Here is an 18,158-nt window from a genome sequence, read left to right on the forward strand (position 1 = left end):
AGCTATACCTCAGTGATAGAGTGTTGCCTAGCATGCAGGAAGCCTAGTACTGCAAACAAAACAGAACAACCTTCCTTGCTTTCCTGGACCTAAGATGGCAGGACTGGAAACACAGCTGTAATAGTTGGAAGGCTGAGGCAGGAGGATGGAAAGTTCATGATCTGTCTGGGATACAGAATGCATTCAAATCCAGCCTGGGCAACCTTGTGAGACTCTGTTTTAAAATAAACATTACAGAAAGAGCCAGGCATGGTGGCACACATATTTAATCACTGTGCTCAGCAGACAGAGACACAGGCAGAGGCAAGCAGATTTCTATGAGTTCAAAGCCACCCTTTGGTTTACATGGTAAGTTTCAGGACAGACAGGGGTACACACTGAGACCCTGTCTCTAACTAACGAACTAACGAACTAATGAACTAACTAACTAACTAACTAACTAACTAACTAACTAACTAACTAACCAGCTAACTAACTGACTAAAATAAGAACTGCGAACAATACAGAAGGGCTGGGAATATCACTCAGTGGTAGAGTTCTTGTCATGTGAGACCCTGCATTCATTCTCCAATTAAAAAGGGAAGGAAGGAAGGAAGAAAATGTCTTTGTGTTGCTTTCTCACTGTGCCTAGGGTATAATTCAGGTACCACACAATGCACTCACTGACAGTGCTCCCGCTTCAATGGTTCCCACAGCCCACCCATGCTCTGCTCAATTGCTTTGAATGCTTTTCTTTTTGTAATTTATTTAAAATAGTCTCTAATAGCATTAAACAAAACTTTATCTGTTAATATTATTGTGCGTGTCAGTGTGTGTTCGTGCATCACAGTGAGTGTGTGGAGGCCAGAGGGCAACCATGCGGGGGCTGGCTCTCTCTGTCCATCTCTTAAGTGGGTTCTGGATCGGACTCGAGTCTTCTGGCTTTCAGGGCAAGTGCTTCACTGGCTGAACCATCCTGTTGGTCCTTGACCGATAATCTGCAGTAATTTCTTTCCTGCAGCATAGGCATGTTTTTTTTTTTAAAAATATATTCTCAAGAAGATACTTTTATATTTCTAAAGCAACTTTTTTTTGTGTGTGTGGCCCTGGCATGGAGCCCAGGGTCCAGTTCACACTCAGCAGGTGCTCTACTGCTAAGCCGGTCCCTCAGCACCGAGAAAGAAACAATGTTTTATAATCCACTCATCTGATGACTCCATCATCTTGATCACTGAGGGATTCCGCTACTTTTTCACTGCTTCTTTGCATGTATGTTGAGTCTTTTTTTTTTAATCAAGTGTTTGTCATAATAAGTTGACATTTTAGGGTTCTAGATTTTTTTATTGTATTCTTTAAAAAATGTTGGAATTGTGAACGACCCAGCTGAGTTACGTGGGGTGTTAGAGGCATAAAAAAAAGTCTTTGATATGATTTTACTTTCTCTCTTTGCCCTGATTAGTTTTTTTAAACGTATTTATTTATGTCAATGTGTGCTCGTGTCTGTGTTTGCTCGTCTGTGTGTGTACCACATGTGTTCAGTGCCTTCAGAGACCAGAAGACGGCATTAGAGTCTAAAGTGGGGTTACAGACAGTTGTGACCTGCCCAGTGTGGGTGCTGGGAACTGAACCCTGGCCCTCCCCAAAAGAGCAGCAAGCGCTCTTAACCTTGAGGCATCTTTCTAGGATCCACCCCCAGTTAGTTTTTATTGTCAACTCAACACAACCTGTGGTTACCTGAGAAGATGGAATCTCAGCTGGATAATTGTCTTGATCAGATTGGCCTGTGGCCATGCCTGTGTAAGACCCTTGGCTGGTGATTGTGGGTGGGTGGCATCATCCTTAGGCAGGGAGGCCTGGGGTCACTAGTAAGTGTCCATTCCTCTACGGTTCCTGCCTTGAGTTCCACACTTGACCTCCCTCAATGACAGATTGTGACCTAAGCCCTGTCCTCGCCAAGTTGCTTTGGGTCATGGGGTTCATCTCAGCCCAAGAGATCTAACTAGAACGTCTTCCAACCATGATACGTGTATCCAAAAATTGTCTTAACTGGAGGGTCTGAAGACAGAGGCATGCCCATCCTACTTACAGCCAAGGCGAAGGCTTTCTGTAATGTGCCCACTCTGGTCATGTGACTCAAGCTACCACCTTGCTTGGCTTTATCATCGCTGTATTGTGTAGTTCCAGTCACTAAGGCTCATCCCAGACTTTGACTTTTCCATGGCTTCTATGATATTGCAGCCCTTTCCACACAGACTGTGACTGCCATCTTTGAGGAATCCGGGCCTTCTTTTCAGCACCATCCCCTCCCAGAGGCTGCATCCTCTTCCTTCCTATTCCAGAACCACTTTCTACTTTGGGCAGCATCTTCTAAACCTTCCTCCTCCCCTCCCCTCCCCTCCCCCTCCCCTCCCCTCCCTCTCCCCTCCCTTTCCTCTTTCCTCTCCCCGCCGCCCTCCCCTCCTCCACCGCCCCCCATCCTTCTTGACAGAGTGAAGATAACTGTTGGAAGGTTCCTTGGGAGCATGAGCTGTTAGACTCACTCCAAAGGCTGTAGACCCAGCAGGCTGACTATGTGGCTGAGGATGACCTTGAACTTCTGCTCTTCCTGCCTTCACCTCCTGAGTGCTGGGGTTATAAGCATCCCAGGAAGCTCAGCTACACTGTGCTGGGGATTGAACCTCAGGCCTTCTGCCTGCTCAGCAAGCACTGTATCGACTGAGCTCCATCTCTAGTTTAGTAGCTGGTTTTGGCTTTGTTGGGCGACTCCAGAGCATCCTTTGGTTCGAGGCTAACAGCTCAGTGCCACATGACACTCTCACTGGGGGTGGGGGGGGAGTTCATCTAATCCCCAGGGATTATCAGAATTCCCACGCTGGAAGGCGAGGACATGAACTATGTCTGACCCCCTAGGGCACTAGGATTTGTTCAGCCTACATCTAGTCATGAAGTTTCATCTCCCACCTGTAATGATCATTTAGCTACATGATTCCAGGGAGCCTTATGACAATATCTTAACCTATGATCATCGTGTTGGACAGAACGGCATCAGGCAGGCATGGCACTGGAGCAGTAGCTAAGAGCTTATATACTAATCCACAACCATGAAAGAGAGAGAGAGAGAGAGAGAGAGAGAGAGAGAGAGAGAGGGAGAGAGAGAGAGCGAGCTAACTGGGAATGGCATAGGCTCTTGGCATAGCCCAGCCCCCAGTGACACACCCCCTCCACACCTCCTAATCTTTCCCAAACAGCTACACCAACTAGGGACCAAGTACCAGAACATATGAGCCTATGGGGGCCATCCACATCTAACCACCACCGAGTCTCCAGAGCTGTGGACGTGTGTGCGTGCATTTGTATGTGTGTGCAGCTCCATCTTCTGCACTAGTGTGTTCCGCAAGATCTAGACATTTTCTTTCTCTTTTCTCTTTTAAATTTCATGATTTAGCTTTTTTTTTTTTTTTTAGATTTATTTAGTGTCATGTGTATAGTGTCGTGCTGCCTGTGCATGTATGCCTGGTGCCCGCAGAGATCAAGATAGGTCATTGGCTCCCCTGGAACTGGGGTCACAGCCAGTTGTGAGCTCCCAAGCAGGTGCTGGGTATTTGACCTGGGACCTCTGGAAGAGCAGCCAGAGCTCTAACTGCTGAACCACCTCTGCAGCCCCGGCTAGGCATTTTCAACCCTAACTCTGAGCTCTTTCTATTCTACACCAGATCCCTTGGTCTACATTTGGGCCTTCTAATGCTCTGCAGACGGGGACTATTTCCATGTGATGAAATAGCAAGATGGTGGAGCCAGGTCATGGATGTGTGTGTGTGTGTGTGTGTGTGTGTGTGTGTGTGTGTGTGTATTGTCTGGAGAGAAGTTTTCACAGTAGTTAGTTATTTGTGAGTTAAAGCACAGGTCTTTGTCAGTTTTATATTCCAATAACTCCTAAAAACTATGACTGTTTTCCTTACAAGTGTCCTTTCTCTCTCTCTCTCTCTCTCTCTCTCTCTCTCTCTCTCTCTCTCTCTTTCTTCCTTCCTTTCCTTTTAATTTCCTTTTTTGGTGGCTTGAACCCAGGACCTTGCACTTACTAGCAGATGCTCTACCACTGAGCTATATCCTCCAGCCCTACCTTTGCTTCTTTTTGGTTATTTTCCTACTCATTTTAAACATGCTTGTTCATAGCTACGGCTTTTTCCACAGCAGTGTAACACCCTACCCCACCCCTCCAAACAACCCGTGGCCTAAAAGAGAAACCACCTGTTCCCCAAGTCTGGGAATTAGCTAGAACAGCTGCAGTGAGCTCCGGCCATCTCGGCTTAACACTGTGTGAGCATGTCTCCTTCTCCCTGCCGGTCTGCAGTCGGCTCAGCAGCTCACTTCTGGAGGAGTCTTTGCAAGATTGCCGAGGCACAAAAGGACAAACTGAGGCACCTGAGGTGGCTCCTCCTTCTTCTTTTCTTTCTTTCTTTCCTTCCTTTCTTTTCTTTCCTTTCTTTCTTTTTTGTTTTCTTTTCTTCTTGAGACAATGTGTTAATATATAGCCTCAAAGTCATGGTGTCACCGCATCGGCACCCTCAGTCCTGGGCTCCAGGCGAATGAGTGCTACAGGCTCATCTGGGGCCGTGATTCTCAACCCGTGGGTCTCGACCCCCCCACAGGGGTCGCATATCAGATACGCTGCATTTCAGACATTTATGTCAGGGTTCATAAGGGTAGCAAAGTTACAGTTATGAAGTGGCGACAAAACAGTTTTATTGCTGGGGTCACCACAGCGTGAGGAGCTGTATTAAAGGGTGGCAGCATCAGGGAGGCTGAGAACCACTGCTCTAGAGGTTTTGTTACAGCTTAGTCTAGGAGTGGCTCTTGGTCACTTTCTCCCGGTGTCTTTGGCCTCAAGCCCTTCCTGCACTGGAATTCAGGCGTGTAACCGGCCAGGTGTGGTGGTACATGCTTTTAATCCCAACGCTCTAAACAGAGACAGGTGAATCTTGGTGAGTTTGATGAAAACCTGGTCCACTTGAGGGAGTTTTAAGACATCCAAGGGCTACACAGTGAGACCCTGTCTCAAAACAAAAACAACAACCGAACAAACAGTGTGACTGTACAGTCAAGCAGAGAGTGGTGTACGTGTTTGTAACCCTCGTGCTCTGGAGGTGGAGGCAGAAGGATCAGGAGGTCCAGGCCATCCTCACATTATAAAGAGTGACAGGTAGGTCTTGGCTACAGGAGACCTTGGCAAAAAGCAACAACAACAACAGAAAAGCAACAATACCTTGGCATATTCTGGCACGTGGGAGGCAGGGCTGACTATGTCTGTTGAGTTCAAGGTCAGACTGCTCTACACTGGTTTACATAAAAGCAGGAGGATTTGGGGTCCCGTCGCCAGCTGTTATATCAGTGCCCCTCCTTTTCTGGATCTCTCTTTTTTCTATTTCAGCACCCCCATATGTATCAGTCTTCATTTCTTTAAAAAAAAAAAACCAAAACAATAAATCTAATAACCCTGTTTCTGTCTCCTTTGAAAGATTATTTTGAGGGGCTGGAGAAATGGCTATCACTGCTCTGTCCTGCTGTGTTCCTGGAGTCTGTAGCTCCTGGCCGTGCGCCATCATATTCCTGACCCCTCTGTTGGCTCTGTGCCTTTGCACTTCCTGGATAGTCTAGGTGTGGACGTACTGATTGGCTGAACAGAAGTCATAGTCATACTTAGTTGCTAGGTTCCAGGAAAAAGGTATGATTTTTGGCTTCCATCGGAGGAGGTCTACCCTGTCTCCAACTTCTTTCAGGACCACCTCCCCGACAGGAAGGGGCTTAGATGTCTCACTGACAACTGCCACCCCTGGGATGGTAATTCTCTTGTGTGGGATGGGGCTCCCTGATTGCTGCTCCTTCTTTCCCTGACCCATTTCCTGTGTCCCTGGCCTGTGTCTCCTGCAGTGCCTTGAAGCTGTGGTCTAAACGGGCCCGGGATAGAGTAGGGCTCATCCGTCCTCTCTTTCTCTATAGTCTGCAGACTTCATTCTTTTGCAAGGCTTTCCCCTGGGCTCTGTCACAATCTAAGCCCAATTCACTTAAATTCTACTAACTTTAATGAACTCGCGTTCTTGGGTCAGAAGATGTTGCCCCATAGGGATTGATTCTAGGTATTTTGAGATGCACGGTGGGCTCCTTAGGGGTCTTCAGGGAATTCCTGGACTAGAAAACAAGGCCTAGACACCTAGGACATCAAAGTCTTGTTCACAGGCTCCTTTCAAAGACTTTCAGCTGCCGAGAAACCCGAGCAACTTGCATTTTTTGAGGCTTGTGGCATAGTAAATAGTAAAGAATCAGTAGGGTTGCAAAAAGGCTAAGGGGTGTGTGTGTTAGGCCTTGCACTTGCAGAGCAAGAACTCTGTATCACTAAGGGATATCTCTAAGCCCGTGGAATTCTTTTTTTTTTTTTAAATTAAAGATTTTATTTCATTTTAAAATTGTGTGTGTGTGTGTGTGTGTGTGTGTGTGTGTGTGTGTGGTGTGTACACGCATATGAGTGCAGTGCCCAAAGAGGCCAGAAGAGGGCTCATATCTTCTGGAGCTGAAGGTTAAATTGTGAGCTGCCCAATGCACATGCTGGGAACCAAACTTGGGTCCTCTCTTAACCACTGAGCCATCTCTCCAGCTCCTGAATGCCTTTTTGCTAAACCAAGCATGGTGTCATAGACCTATCATCTTAGTGCTTGAACGATAGAGGCAGAAGGACCAGACATTCAAGGCCATCCTTGGCTACACAGCAAGTTTCAAGTCAGCCCGGGCTATATGAGACTCCATCTCCACAAACATGCAAATACCCCCCCCCCCAATACATACTGAAATCTGAGTGTTCTTAACAACACTGCAAAATGATGCCCAGAGTTCTTCTGAGGCCACAACTGTGTTGGTAGAGTTCGCAGTCTGGAGAGCTTGTCCTTTCTACTCTAGGCAGGCCTGGCTCTGAGAAACTCTGCTGTCAGCTTCTCTGAGCTTTATTAGTCTTATTGGGTCAATGCTCTGCCTTTGGCAGAGATCAGCCGCCATGGGCCGAAGCGGCTCTTTCAGTGGTTAGAGCCTGGCTTTTGCACCCATAATCTTGGTGTGGTCCCTGGGCAGCCCCACTGAGGCTGCTTTATGAGCTTTGCTTCATGGGCTTGGCTTCCTGTCTATGGTCCTCGCTCCCCCTCCTGAGAGTCATCCCCTGGCCTCTGGAGAGTTCCTGTTTCTGGTTTTAGAGATTCCTTGGGTCATGGCCAAGCTGAACTGATTGAGGTTCCTGAAGTTCAGCACACAGGCCAGTTACCCAGGCCCCTACACCCTCAGCTCAGCACACAGGCGAGTTACCCAGGGCCCTACACCCTCAGCTCAGCACACAGGCGAGTTACCCAGGCCCCTATACCCTCAGCTCAGCACACAGGCCAGTTACCCAGGCCTCTACACCCTCAGCTCAGCACACAGGCCAGTTACCCAGGGCCCTACACCCTCAGCTCAGCACACAGGCCAGTTACCCAGGCCCTACACCCTCAGCTCAGCACACAGGCCAGTTACCCAGGCCTCTACACCCCCAGCCCTACCAGTGCTGGCCTTTCTGCTTTCCATTCTGTGACGTGATCAAAGGACAACACGTTTTACTTTTGGTTTGTTTTGGTTTTTGATTTTTGAGACAAGGTTTCTTTGTGTAGCTTTGATTGTCCTGGAACTCCATCTGTAGAGCAGGCTGGCCTTGAACTCACAGAGATCTGCCTGCCTCTGCCTCTTGAGTGCAGGGATTAAAGGCATGAGACACCACCAGGGTTTTACTGTTGTTATTTCATTTATATGTCCGTGATTCTGGGGACCAAACTCAGAGCCTTGCACATGCTGGGTCACCACGCTGCCAACCCCTATAGTCTTTTTGACATAGGTATCTCCCCCTCCAGGCGGACCTACCTCAGTGTGATGCTGAGTTCCTACAGTTCTGGCATTTACAAGGCTAAGGCAGAAGGCTTGAGAGTTCAAGGCCGAACTGAACTACATTTTGAGATTCTGTCTCAAAAGAGAAAGCCAGGGCTGGGCACGTAGATCAACTGGTGTAGTGCTTGCCTAGCATCTGTGAAGACTCTGGGTCCCATTCTCAACCCCACTTAAACTAGGCAATGTGGTCCACACGTAATCCTGGCACTCAGGAGGCACAGGCAGGAGGATCAAAAATTGAAGGTCAGCCTTGGTGAGTTGGAGACCCTGTTTTTTGTTTGTTTGTTTGTGTTTATTTTTTATTTTATTTATTTACTTTTGTTTTGTTTTTTGTTTTTTGAGACAGGGTTTCTCCTGTATCCCTGGCTATCCTAGACTTGCTCTGTAGACCAGGCTAGCCTTGAACTCACATCAGTCCACCTGCCTCTGCCTCCCAAGCGCTGGGATTAAAGGCCTTTCTTTCTTTCTTTTTTTCTTTTTTGGTTTTTCAAGACAGGGTTTTTCTGTGTTGCTCTGGCTGTCCTGGACTCACTTTGTAGACCAGGCTGGGCTCAAACTCACAGAGATCCGCCTGCTTCTATCTCTCAAGTGCTAGGATTAAAGGCCTGTGCCACAATGCCTGGCTCAATTTTTTTTTTTTGAGTCAGGGTTTCTCTGTGTAGCCCTGGCTATCTTGGAACTTGATCTGTAGATCACATTGGCCTTGAGCCCAGAGATCCACCTGCCTCTGCTTCCTGCGTGCTGGGATTAAGAGCATGTGCCACCACTGCCAAGCCTCTTTTAACTTTTTTACTCTGAGATAACGTGTGTCTAAGTTGCCCAAGCTGCTCTTGAAGTTACTATCCTCCTCCCTCAGCCTTTAGAGCAGCTGGTGTGACAGTCCTGTACCTCCAGGCCCCAATAAATCACTTTAAATTTAATGGAGGTATATTTCACAATTTTTTTTTCCCCAGAAGACTTGTGTTAATATAAAATGAAATCTGTGCCTAATCCAAGATCACAACAAAATTAATGTCTCTTGAATTTTAATTTAGGCATGTGATCCACTTTGAGGGTCTTTTTTTGGGGGGGTGGGGAGGGCATGTGACATTTGATTTTCATTTTTTGAGATAGGGTCTCATGTAGCTGAGGATGATCTTGAACTGCTGACCCTCCTGCTTCTGCCCTGAGTGCTGGGATGACAGGCCTGTACCACTGTGCCTGGTTTATGCAGTCCTGCGGATGGAGCCTCGGGCTTCATGCGTGCCAGGAAGGCAATCTATGGATGAGCAGACTCCCAGCCCCTTGTTAGTTTTTACGCTATTACTCCTAAGTTATATATTTTCCTGTCTCCTGCCCTTTTCCAGATCATTATAGCTGTTTATATGAATTCTTTCCTCCCAAGTGCTGGGATAAAAGGCGTGCATCACCACAGCTTGACTGAGACCCTGTCTTACACAACACACACACACACACACACACACACACACACACACACACACACACACCTACTTTCCCCTTCCTCTGAGAAGAGACTCTACCTTGCAGAGCTCAGAACCAGCTCCTCCAGAGATGACACACAACTGATGAAGCTCCTTGGACCCGTCAGATGCAGAGTCCATCTGACTTAGCTAAGGTAGGCTTAGCTCACTTTCTGGATGACGGGCTCCGCATCCAAGAGGACAGCGTTTGCCAGTAGCATCTGTGAATGAAGGTGATAATGCTTAATTGCTGTAGGTGTTGCCACTTTTATTGCCCATATTTCAGATTTTACCCGATCCACACTGTATGACGGGGTACTTGTGGGAACCTCAGGGATTTCAGCTGGGAACTAGCTGAGGCCCTGGTTACAGAGGCTCCCCACAGGGCACACCAGAAGTCGGGGAACAGCTCTATTTGGGGCTTTTAGTTGAATCTGAACTAAACAAGGATATATGGTGTGATGAGATAAGGCCGCCTTAGAGCCCGGATCCAATTGGCATTTTATTTGTCCTGGAGATTTAAATGACTCAGCTGAAGCCTGCTGTTTATTAGATGCCCCAACACCTCACACTGAAGGGACCAAGAGTGGAGAATACAGTGACAGGCCAGTGAGGCAGAGTGATTGTTTATGTATACAATATAGACCGATGGCTGGCCAGATGGGGCATAGGGGAAAGGGGCTTGCCACCAAGTCTGATGAGTCCACATGGTGGAAGGAGAGAGCCAACTCTCATGAAGTTGTCCTTTGACAAACACATGCATGTTCTGGTGTGACTGCCCTCCCCACTCATACATGTGCATGTGGGCACACACACACACACACTGCTGACATCACATGTCAGTGTGGGAAGGTTACCCAGTAAGTAGTTCTGGGACTCTGAGTTATTTAGAGACAAAAGTAGCATTTCACCCACTATTTCATACTAAGATAGATGTCAGATGAATTGCTAAGGCATAAAATTATTAAAAAATAGCCCCTCAGGAGCCTTCCACGCCCTCCCAGCTAGGTCAGCTTGTCTACTTTTAGCCTCTGGGCTCTGTGATCAAGAGAGTAGTGGCATTTCCCCATTTGGCACACTGTCACCTCATGTCCCCACGGGCATATTGTTTGGGCGTTGTGTTTCTCCTGGTTTTTCTTCTCCTTAGAGAATGAATGTCCAGCTTTCCTTAGGGTGAGGGAGGGGTAGGCATTCCTGCTCCATAGAGGAGGGGACCCCTGAGTCTGGCTCCCTCAGCTCCCTCTCCTCTGAGGGGCAGCACCATCTCCATGCACTGCTGTGGAGGTCACTGCTGTGGAGGTCGCTGTTGTGGCTTCTTGTAATGAGGGCGTGCCCATATTTCTGGATCATCTACAATGACTTACTTTCATTACCGGAGAGAAAGCCCCTAACTTTCTTTCAGTTTACAGTTTTCTAGCTTTTGACCCTCCCCCCCCCCTTTTTTTTCACTTCTTCACTTCTTGGAATATCTTTCTTTCAAAGAAATAGGAATTGGGAAAACACGTCCGTGCGGCGTTTATCTCACAGTGTCATTTGCCGTAGAATAGCATGAGTTGGGAGCAGCAGAAGTCCAATACTGGAGTTCTGGTTAGGAGCTACTGACACAGCCCATGACCTCAGCTGTTTCTCCAAAGGCATTTGATGACGTGAGGGAAGGGGGTTATGATTCGGTGGAAAATGGAAAAGGCAAAATGCAGACTCATGGCCACAGTGTGTTATTCTGATTTTATTTGGCCACAAGCATGAAAGAATACAGAAAGGGATGGTTTTAAAATATGTTTTATCTATTTGTTTATTTAGCGTGTGTGTGTGTGTGTGTGTGTGTGTGTGTGTGTGTGTGTGTGTGTACGTGTGTACTCTGTGCCTGTGGAGGCCAGAGAAGATGTCAGATCTCCTGGAATTGAAGTCAGACACAGTTGAGAGCTGCCTGATGTGGGTGCTGGGGCTGAACCTGGCTGGCCTGGAACTCACTATGTTGACAAGGCTGGCCTAGAACTCACAGAGATCTGCTTGCCTCTGTCAGGAGAGTGCAGACTAAAAGCAGTGTACTACCGTGTCCAGCCATATCTTTTCTTTTTCCAAGTTAACATACAAAATAATGGGTTTTATTGTGGCACTTTTACACACGTGTTTCTTTACACTTAGTTTTAATGGGGTCAGCCTGGATTAGGGAGTGAACCATTCTCAAGAAAAAAAATCAAAGCAAAACTAACAACAAAAATCAACGAAAAGCAAGAAAAAGAGCCATGAGCTCAGCAACCTAGCGGCCAGTCAGGCAGCACAGTTAGATCAGGAGGAAGTTTTGGTTATCACCCGGCTTGACACAGCTCCTGCTTTGTTAACATGTACTCTGTATAACTTCTCTTGCCTACCCAGGAAGGCAGTGCTGAATCGAAGGGACTGGAATTCCCTTTGAATAAAATAACCTTGAGTCTATTCTGATTCACCAAAAATACTAACAGGTCACTCATGAGCTCCAGGCCAGGCGCCGTGACGCATTCCTCCGGGCAATGTTCATCACGTCTGATTATCCTGTTTCTCACCCAACCCAGTCACTTCACAGGGGAGAAACTGAGGCTGAGAGAATGCACAGAGCCACAGTCAAGCGAGTGTGAGAGGGGGAGGCAGTCTCCTAACCCTAGATGGTGCTCTTCCTGGGACGGAGAGCTTACGTGGGTCTTGGGGGGGTTCTGAGGAGGGTTGGGTAGGGAGTAGGAGGGAGTGAAGGGTCTATTGTAAAGTTACTATCCAGCCTCACCCTCAATCAAGACCACTGAGTTTTGTACATGCTAGTAAATTCTCCCCGCCTTATGGGCCCTTGTTTGGAGCCGAGGGGGATCAGCAGGGGATCAGCGAGAGTCAAATTATGTACTCTTTCAAAGACATGCTTATGTCCTGACCCCCAGGTTCCAAAATGTAAACTTATTTGGGAACAGGGTCTTTCCCAGAAATAATCAAATTTAAATGATGTGTTTGGATTGAATCCAATATGAGCATGCTCATGCCCACACATGATGGGGAGGGGGTGGAAAGGTGGGGGGGGGGGAAAGAAAGAGAAGGAGAGCAGCGAGAGAGAACACCCTAAGGAGGTGAGGGGTATGCTTCTAGAATCCTAAAAGAGTAGAAAGATGCTAAAAACAAAAACCAAACCAAAACAAAACCCTACTAGGAACCAGGAGAAACACGTGAGGGGATTCTCCCCCACCCTCTCAGGAACCTTGAGCTTGGCTCTCTAGGGTCCAGCTCAGAGGATATGTTTGTATTCTCAGCCACCCTTTCATCAGTATTTGGTTGCCATGGTTACTACTTTGACAATTGAAGGCAGGTGGAGCCCTCCAAGATCTTCACTGCAGACGTCTTCCTGCGCACGGCCCCTCCCCAAACCAAGGTCCCATCACCGCACCATCACCCTCACTCTCACTCTCCTCACTCTCAGCTCCTTTGCCCTGGTGTTGGTGTAGCTACCCGTTCAGGTCCCAAGGCCCAGCTTCACCCAAACCCCCACATCAAGTTCAGAGAAAGCGACTCAAAGCCAGGATGCTCACCTTCATTTAAACCTCTGGCACAACCTTCGCAAGCAAGGCCAGGGAGACGATTTGGAAGTCAGGCTTCCAAGGGCCTCAGACAGAGATGGCTCTGAAAGCCCGTATGTAGAGCCTTTGACTTCTCAGCTGAGAAGGGACTCTGCCATCTAGGTTGGGGGCCCTCTAAGAGAGACCCTGCTTCTTTGTATCTAGCTTGAGTCCATCTGGGCCTCTGGGGGAGTACAAGTGTCTCCATGGCAACATTTAAGGACTCACTGGCGTAGATGGGTTCTGAGCAGCGGTCCAGACCCTGAGAGGTAGTGGCCGTTTGCTGGTGAAATCAGGGAAGGCTTTCTGGAGGAGGACAGCTGCTATGTTCCAGGTCTTACTGGAGAATGTGAGATGGATTTCATTGCTTGGCTCTGATGAGCCAGGCAGCCATATGCTTTCATTTATTGTATTTCATATCCTTCGTGAGGAAGGTGAGGCTGGCCTCAAGCTCACTATAGAGCCAAAGATGACTCGACCCTGCCTTTACCTCACAAGTGCTGAGTGAGATGGTAGGTCTCCGTCACCGTGCCAGGGTTATGAGATGTGGGGGTCCAATTGCTCATGGTAGGCGGGAGCTCTGTCAGCTGAGTCCCATCCTCACCCTGGCTATGTTGTTTTTAGAGATGAGAAAAAACTGTGGACTCGGACTTGATCGGCTTTGGGCCGCAAGGCTGCAGGCACAGGTGGGAGCAATATTTAAACTTAGGAACCAGGTATGAGAGCTCCTATTACCTCTCATGTAGCAATGCTCTGACCTTTCCAGGTCCATAGGCACCTGGAGGCTCATGGGAGCTGCAGAGTAGGAAGGGGACCGTCTGTTCTGCATTGCCTATTCTCCCCCATCTGAGTTCTGGACACATAGACGGGAGCTAAGATGTAGGCCCGTGGGTTGCTCCTTCTCATAGGCTGACTAGAAACAGTTTAGGAAACACATAAAACTTACCCTTAGCTCCCCCCCCCCCCACTTTAGAAGTCCTCGGGCACCCATGATGTGGTTGGATGGCCATGTGGGACAAATTTGAGTTATAATATGATGGCCTTGGTGACAGGCATGCCCAGGAGTGAAATGTTTATAGTCAGGAGGCACAGTGGAGGGGACAGTAGGCTGGGGCACAAGGTGGGCATGGGACAGGCTGGGAAGAGACACTGATTGTCTTGGCCACTAACTAATGGGCAGCTGGCTAACAGGACACTGGGCAGGATGTGAGAGGGAAGTGAAAAGAAGCCAGTACCTTGCGGGGGGGGGGGGGGGGAGGGGGAAGGGAGGAGGGGGGTTCAACCGGCAGAGTGGGGAGGACGCAGTGGGGAGGGGAAGGACTGAGTCTGAGGGTTTAGGGTGCTAACTGGAGCCGGGCTGCAGAGATGAAAGACATGATAAAAGACTAAAACGGAGAGGCAGAGGCAGGTGGATCGCTGTGAGTTCGAGGCCAGCCTGGTCTACAAAGTGAGTCTAGGACAGCCAAGGTTACACAGAGAAACCATGTCTCAACAAACAAACAAACAAGTCTGGGTAAAATAACTGCCTCTCCCCCGCTGCCCTCGGCCCCAGGTACCCAGACAACATCAGTGCACACCTGACTTATGATGGAGTCCCGTTTATTTTAGAAGCATAAACAGTGGAACTAGAAGCGACAGAAACAGGACACCAACCAGTTCCCCTGGAAAGGGCCAGTTCCAGCACAGGCTGTGTCTGTCCAGTTGATGAAGCTGAGCCAGCAGCCTGCATCCGCGTTTTCCCAGGAGGAAAGGGTGTGATGAAAACCCAGGGTTCCGTGATTCCTCTGATAGGGGAGGCCCAAAAGGCAAGTTGGCTCTGGGTCCCTCTGGATCAGGTGAAAAGGATCAGAGGCCCCAACAGCACCCCCACCTGCTGTGACCGAGTCCGGTTCGAATCATATTTTGCTAAGCCGCCACAGTGTCCTTTGGTCATCATAAAGGCTCCAGCTATCCCAGAACCACCTGAAATCAGGTCCCACGAGTGCTTACCTCCTGCCCCAGCCGTCTCCCAAAGTGCTTTGGAGGAGAGGGCCCCCTGGGAGGCATCCTCAGGGCTGCTCTGTTGAACGACATAAGCCTCAGATCCCTATACATACTGCTTCTTGGACGCAGAGCTGTTGGGGCGGCTAGGGGGTTTTCGGCCACCCTCGGGGGCTGGATTTACGAAGGGGGGAGGTCTGGAAGAGGTCAGTCTCTCCTCTGTGGTCAAGTTGGCCCAGTTTTGCTCAGTGGACGAGAGCCCGTTGTAGGTGGGACATGGTGGGGACGAAGGTCCCTCGCCCATGGGGAGGTAGAAGAAAACCTGTTCGGGGTAAGGGTCTGAGGCACTGCCCTGGGCTGGGGGGGAGGTGCGGTCCTTGCGTGCCTTCATCTCCCGGCTGGCGCATCGGCACAGCAGGTGCACCAGCTCTAGCAGGTTGAGCACCAAGGAAATGACTCCTACTACCAGCATGAAGACGATGAAGATAGTCTTTTCCGTGGGTCGAGAGACGTAACAGTTCACGAGGTGGGGGCAGGGGTCACGCTGGCACACAAACACGGGCTCCATAGTCCAGCCGTAGAGGCGCCACTGGCCATAGAGGAAGCCTGCCTCCAGCAAGCTCTTGCACAGTACACTGACCACATAGGTACCCATGAGCGCCCCGCGAATCCGAAGACGCCCGTCCTCTGCCACCGAGATCTTGGCCATCTGATGTTCTATGGCAGCCAGTGCTCGCTCTACGTGTAGGTCCTTGGACGGCAGTGCCCGAAGCTCTCCCTCTTTCTGCCGCAGCCGCTCTTCGCGCCGAGACAGGTAAATGACGTGGCCCAGGTAGATCAGGGTGGGCGTGCTGACGAAGAGGAACTGTAGCACCCAGTATCGGATGTGGGAGATGGGGAAAGCCTGGTCGTAGCAGACGTTGGTGCAGCCTGGCTGGGCTGTGTTACACTCAAAATCCGACTGCTCATCACCCCACACCGACTCGCCAGCGAGGCCCAGGATGAGGATTCGGAAGATGAAGAGCACAGTCAGCCAGATCTTGCCCACCACGGTCGAGTGCTCCTGGACCTGGTCTAGCAGTTTCTCCAAGAAGCCCCAGTCACCCATGTTTCTGGGGCCTCTCTCTGCAGGGAGACAGGGGTCAGGCAGCCATCAGCGGGGCAGCGCCAATGCCTTTCTTACCTCCTCTTAGACGAAAGCCCATGGGAGGGCTGCCAGCTAGCGCTCCTATCTAATCACACATCGTGCTTTCTGTCACAGGACAGTGCCCCAGGAAGACCACAGCCCAAAGAGGTCTGGGTTCCTATGGAAACTTATCCAAGGTCATACAGTTGTGTATATGCCCTTCCTCCTTTTTGTTCTGGGCTGGCTACCCCAAGACAGCAAGAGAGATGTCACCCTCAGGCTATTGAGGGCGGGGGTGTCCCTGTGTTCACCTTCCGTGCCTTACTTAAAATGAGAGGGCCTCATTTTAATCTCTGCACTTGCCTGTGGGGGGCGAGGGAAGATGGGGAAAGAGGCTTGGGAGACCAAGGCATTTGGTCCACCTGTCAACAAAAAGGACCACCTGCGATTTTAGTGAACACACCTGGTCCTGTCCTGTGCCTCCAACTCACTTCCTCCCAAAGCTGTTGCGGCCATTCTAGACCTTTGGAAGGAATGGCCTTTGGTGGGTGGAGGCCCCAACTTTCCCAGAACATTTTATGGGGTGTGTGTGTGTGTGTGTGTGTGTGTGTGTGTGTGTGTGTGTGTGTGTGTGTGTGTGTGTGCTTTTTTGTAGAAGTAAAGCAGGTACTACCAGACCTACGTTCACATTTTGCTTTCTTCTCATTATCTGGGGATTTGAGTAAGTAACCTTCTGGCGATTCAGTCTCTCCTTAAGGGTTCAATGAAAAAAGAGGGAAGGACGCTGAGCACAGAGCCTGGCTTTTAAAAGGCCAGCGTGGTGAGAGACACTGGTGGGTTAAGTCCTGTCTGACGCCCCAGGGCAAGCTAGCCTCAGCCCCCAGCAGTGGAGAGATCTGTATTCCCCGGCTCCCGAAACTCACCGCCTGCTTGCCGGGCTGGCCCAGGTAGAGGGGACGACCGTGGCCAAAGCTGTGCCTGCGGGAATCCTGCAGGACCGTGCCTCCCATAGGACGCCTTAAATAGAGTGCAGTAGAGAGCTAAAGGCAGGAAACGCCAGCCAGAGGGCTCTGGGGAGCAGGGAGGCGGGGACTGGGAGGGACAGACTGCCAGGACCCGCCCACATTGTGCTTCTTGGGTTGCGGGAGGTGGAAACCCTCCCGTTTCTCCGTGTCGACCCTTCAGTATCCCAGACTGTACTCTCCCGCGTGGTGCAGTCCCCGCCCTTTGTAGAGAGCAGGATTTGAAAGGGTTTTTAAGTGAGAGTGGGCAGATCTGGCACCTGTTTCAGAGGCTGTGAGGAGTGGGTGGGGTCAGAGGCGAGACTCATCAGTGTTCCAAGGCGTATTAAGACGTTGGCCCCACATTGGAGAGGGGTGAGACTTCTCCCTTCCTAGAATGCGGTGGATCTAGGGGTTTCTACTTCGCCAATCCTGGGCGGGTTTATACCATCTGAAGTCACCTAGACATTCCCTAGGGTCCTTTGAGACCTGGGGTGGAGGGAAGCTTGTGTCTGTTAGCTGGATCCCAGCTGATGCCTCTAAAATGGAGAGGGAGAGATCTTCTAAGGGATTTGGAGATAGGCTGAGCTCTGACGTTCCTTCAGGCTTCACTGTGAACAAAGAGCTTGGAATTAAGGAGGAGCCAGCCTGCAGCTGGGAAACCCACAAGAAACCAGGCAGGCCTGGTTTCCTACCCACCTCTTACTAGGAGCAGAAATTAAGCCTGGTAAGTCCTCGGGTAAGAGTAAAAGTGTGAAAAGTCTACCGCGGTAGAACAGGGACATCACAGGGTGTGGTTAGGGGCTGAATAAGCCAGGCAATGCAGAACAATCCATCCAGGAGCTACCAGGTCTGGTGCCATCCAGAATAGGCTTGGACCCAGCCATGAGGCTTGTCAGGGTAAAGAGTCAGACTATGGGGGCTGGAGAGATGGCTCAGAGGGTAAGAGCACTGCCTGTTCTTCCAAAGGTCCTGAGTTCAATTCCTAGCAACTACATGGTGGCTCACAAGCATCTATAATGAGATCTGGTGCCCTCTTCTGGTGTGCAGGTGTACATGCAAGCAAAACACTGTATACTTAATAAGT

At 49.6% G+C, this 18,158-nt stretch overlaps 1 protein-coding gene and 1 long non-coding RNA gene across 2 annotated transcripts in view; both read right to left on the minus strand.

Moving 5' to 3' along the window:
- Window positions 1–14,105, minus strand: part of LOC311600325 — a 25,778-nt gene extending 11,673 nt beyond the window's left edge. The window contains exons 1-2 of the long non-coding RNA XR_014780212.1: window positions 12,938–14,105; window positions 9,453–9,613 (exon numbers count right to left, since the gene is read on the minus strand). This is a non-coding gene — a long non-coding RNA (uncharacterized lncRNA). The remainder of the gene's footprint in view (window positions 1–9,452; window positions 9,614–12,937) is intronic.
- Window positions 14,106–14,546: 441 nt separating this feature from the next.
- GJA4 (gap junction protein alpha 4) lies at window positions 14,547–17,228 on the minus strand. The gene is made up of 2 exons (XM_084786844.1): window positions 16,994–17,228; window positions 14,547–16,069 (listed from the first exon to the last, which is right to left on the minus strand). Exon 2 carries the CDS (start codon window positions 16,050–16,052, stop codon window positions 15,051–15,053), a length of 1,002 nt encoding a protein of 333 aa, XP_084642970.1. The 5' UTR covers window positions 16,053–16,069; window positions 16,994–17,228; the 3' UTR covers window positions 14,547–15,050.
- Window positions 17,229–18,158: the final 930 nt, after the last annotated feature.

The sequence above is a fragment of the Acomys minous genome (assembly GCF_964271855.1).
Source record: "Acomys minous genome assembly, chromosome: 6".
In the NCBI taxonomy this organism is placed as follows: Eukaryota; Metazoa; Chordata; class Mammalia; order Rodentia; family Muridae; genus Acomys; species Acomys minous.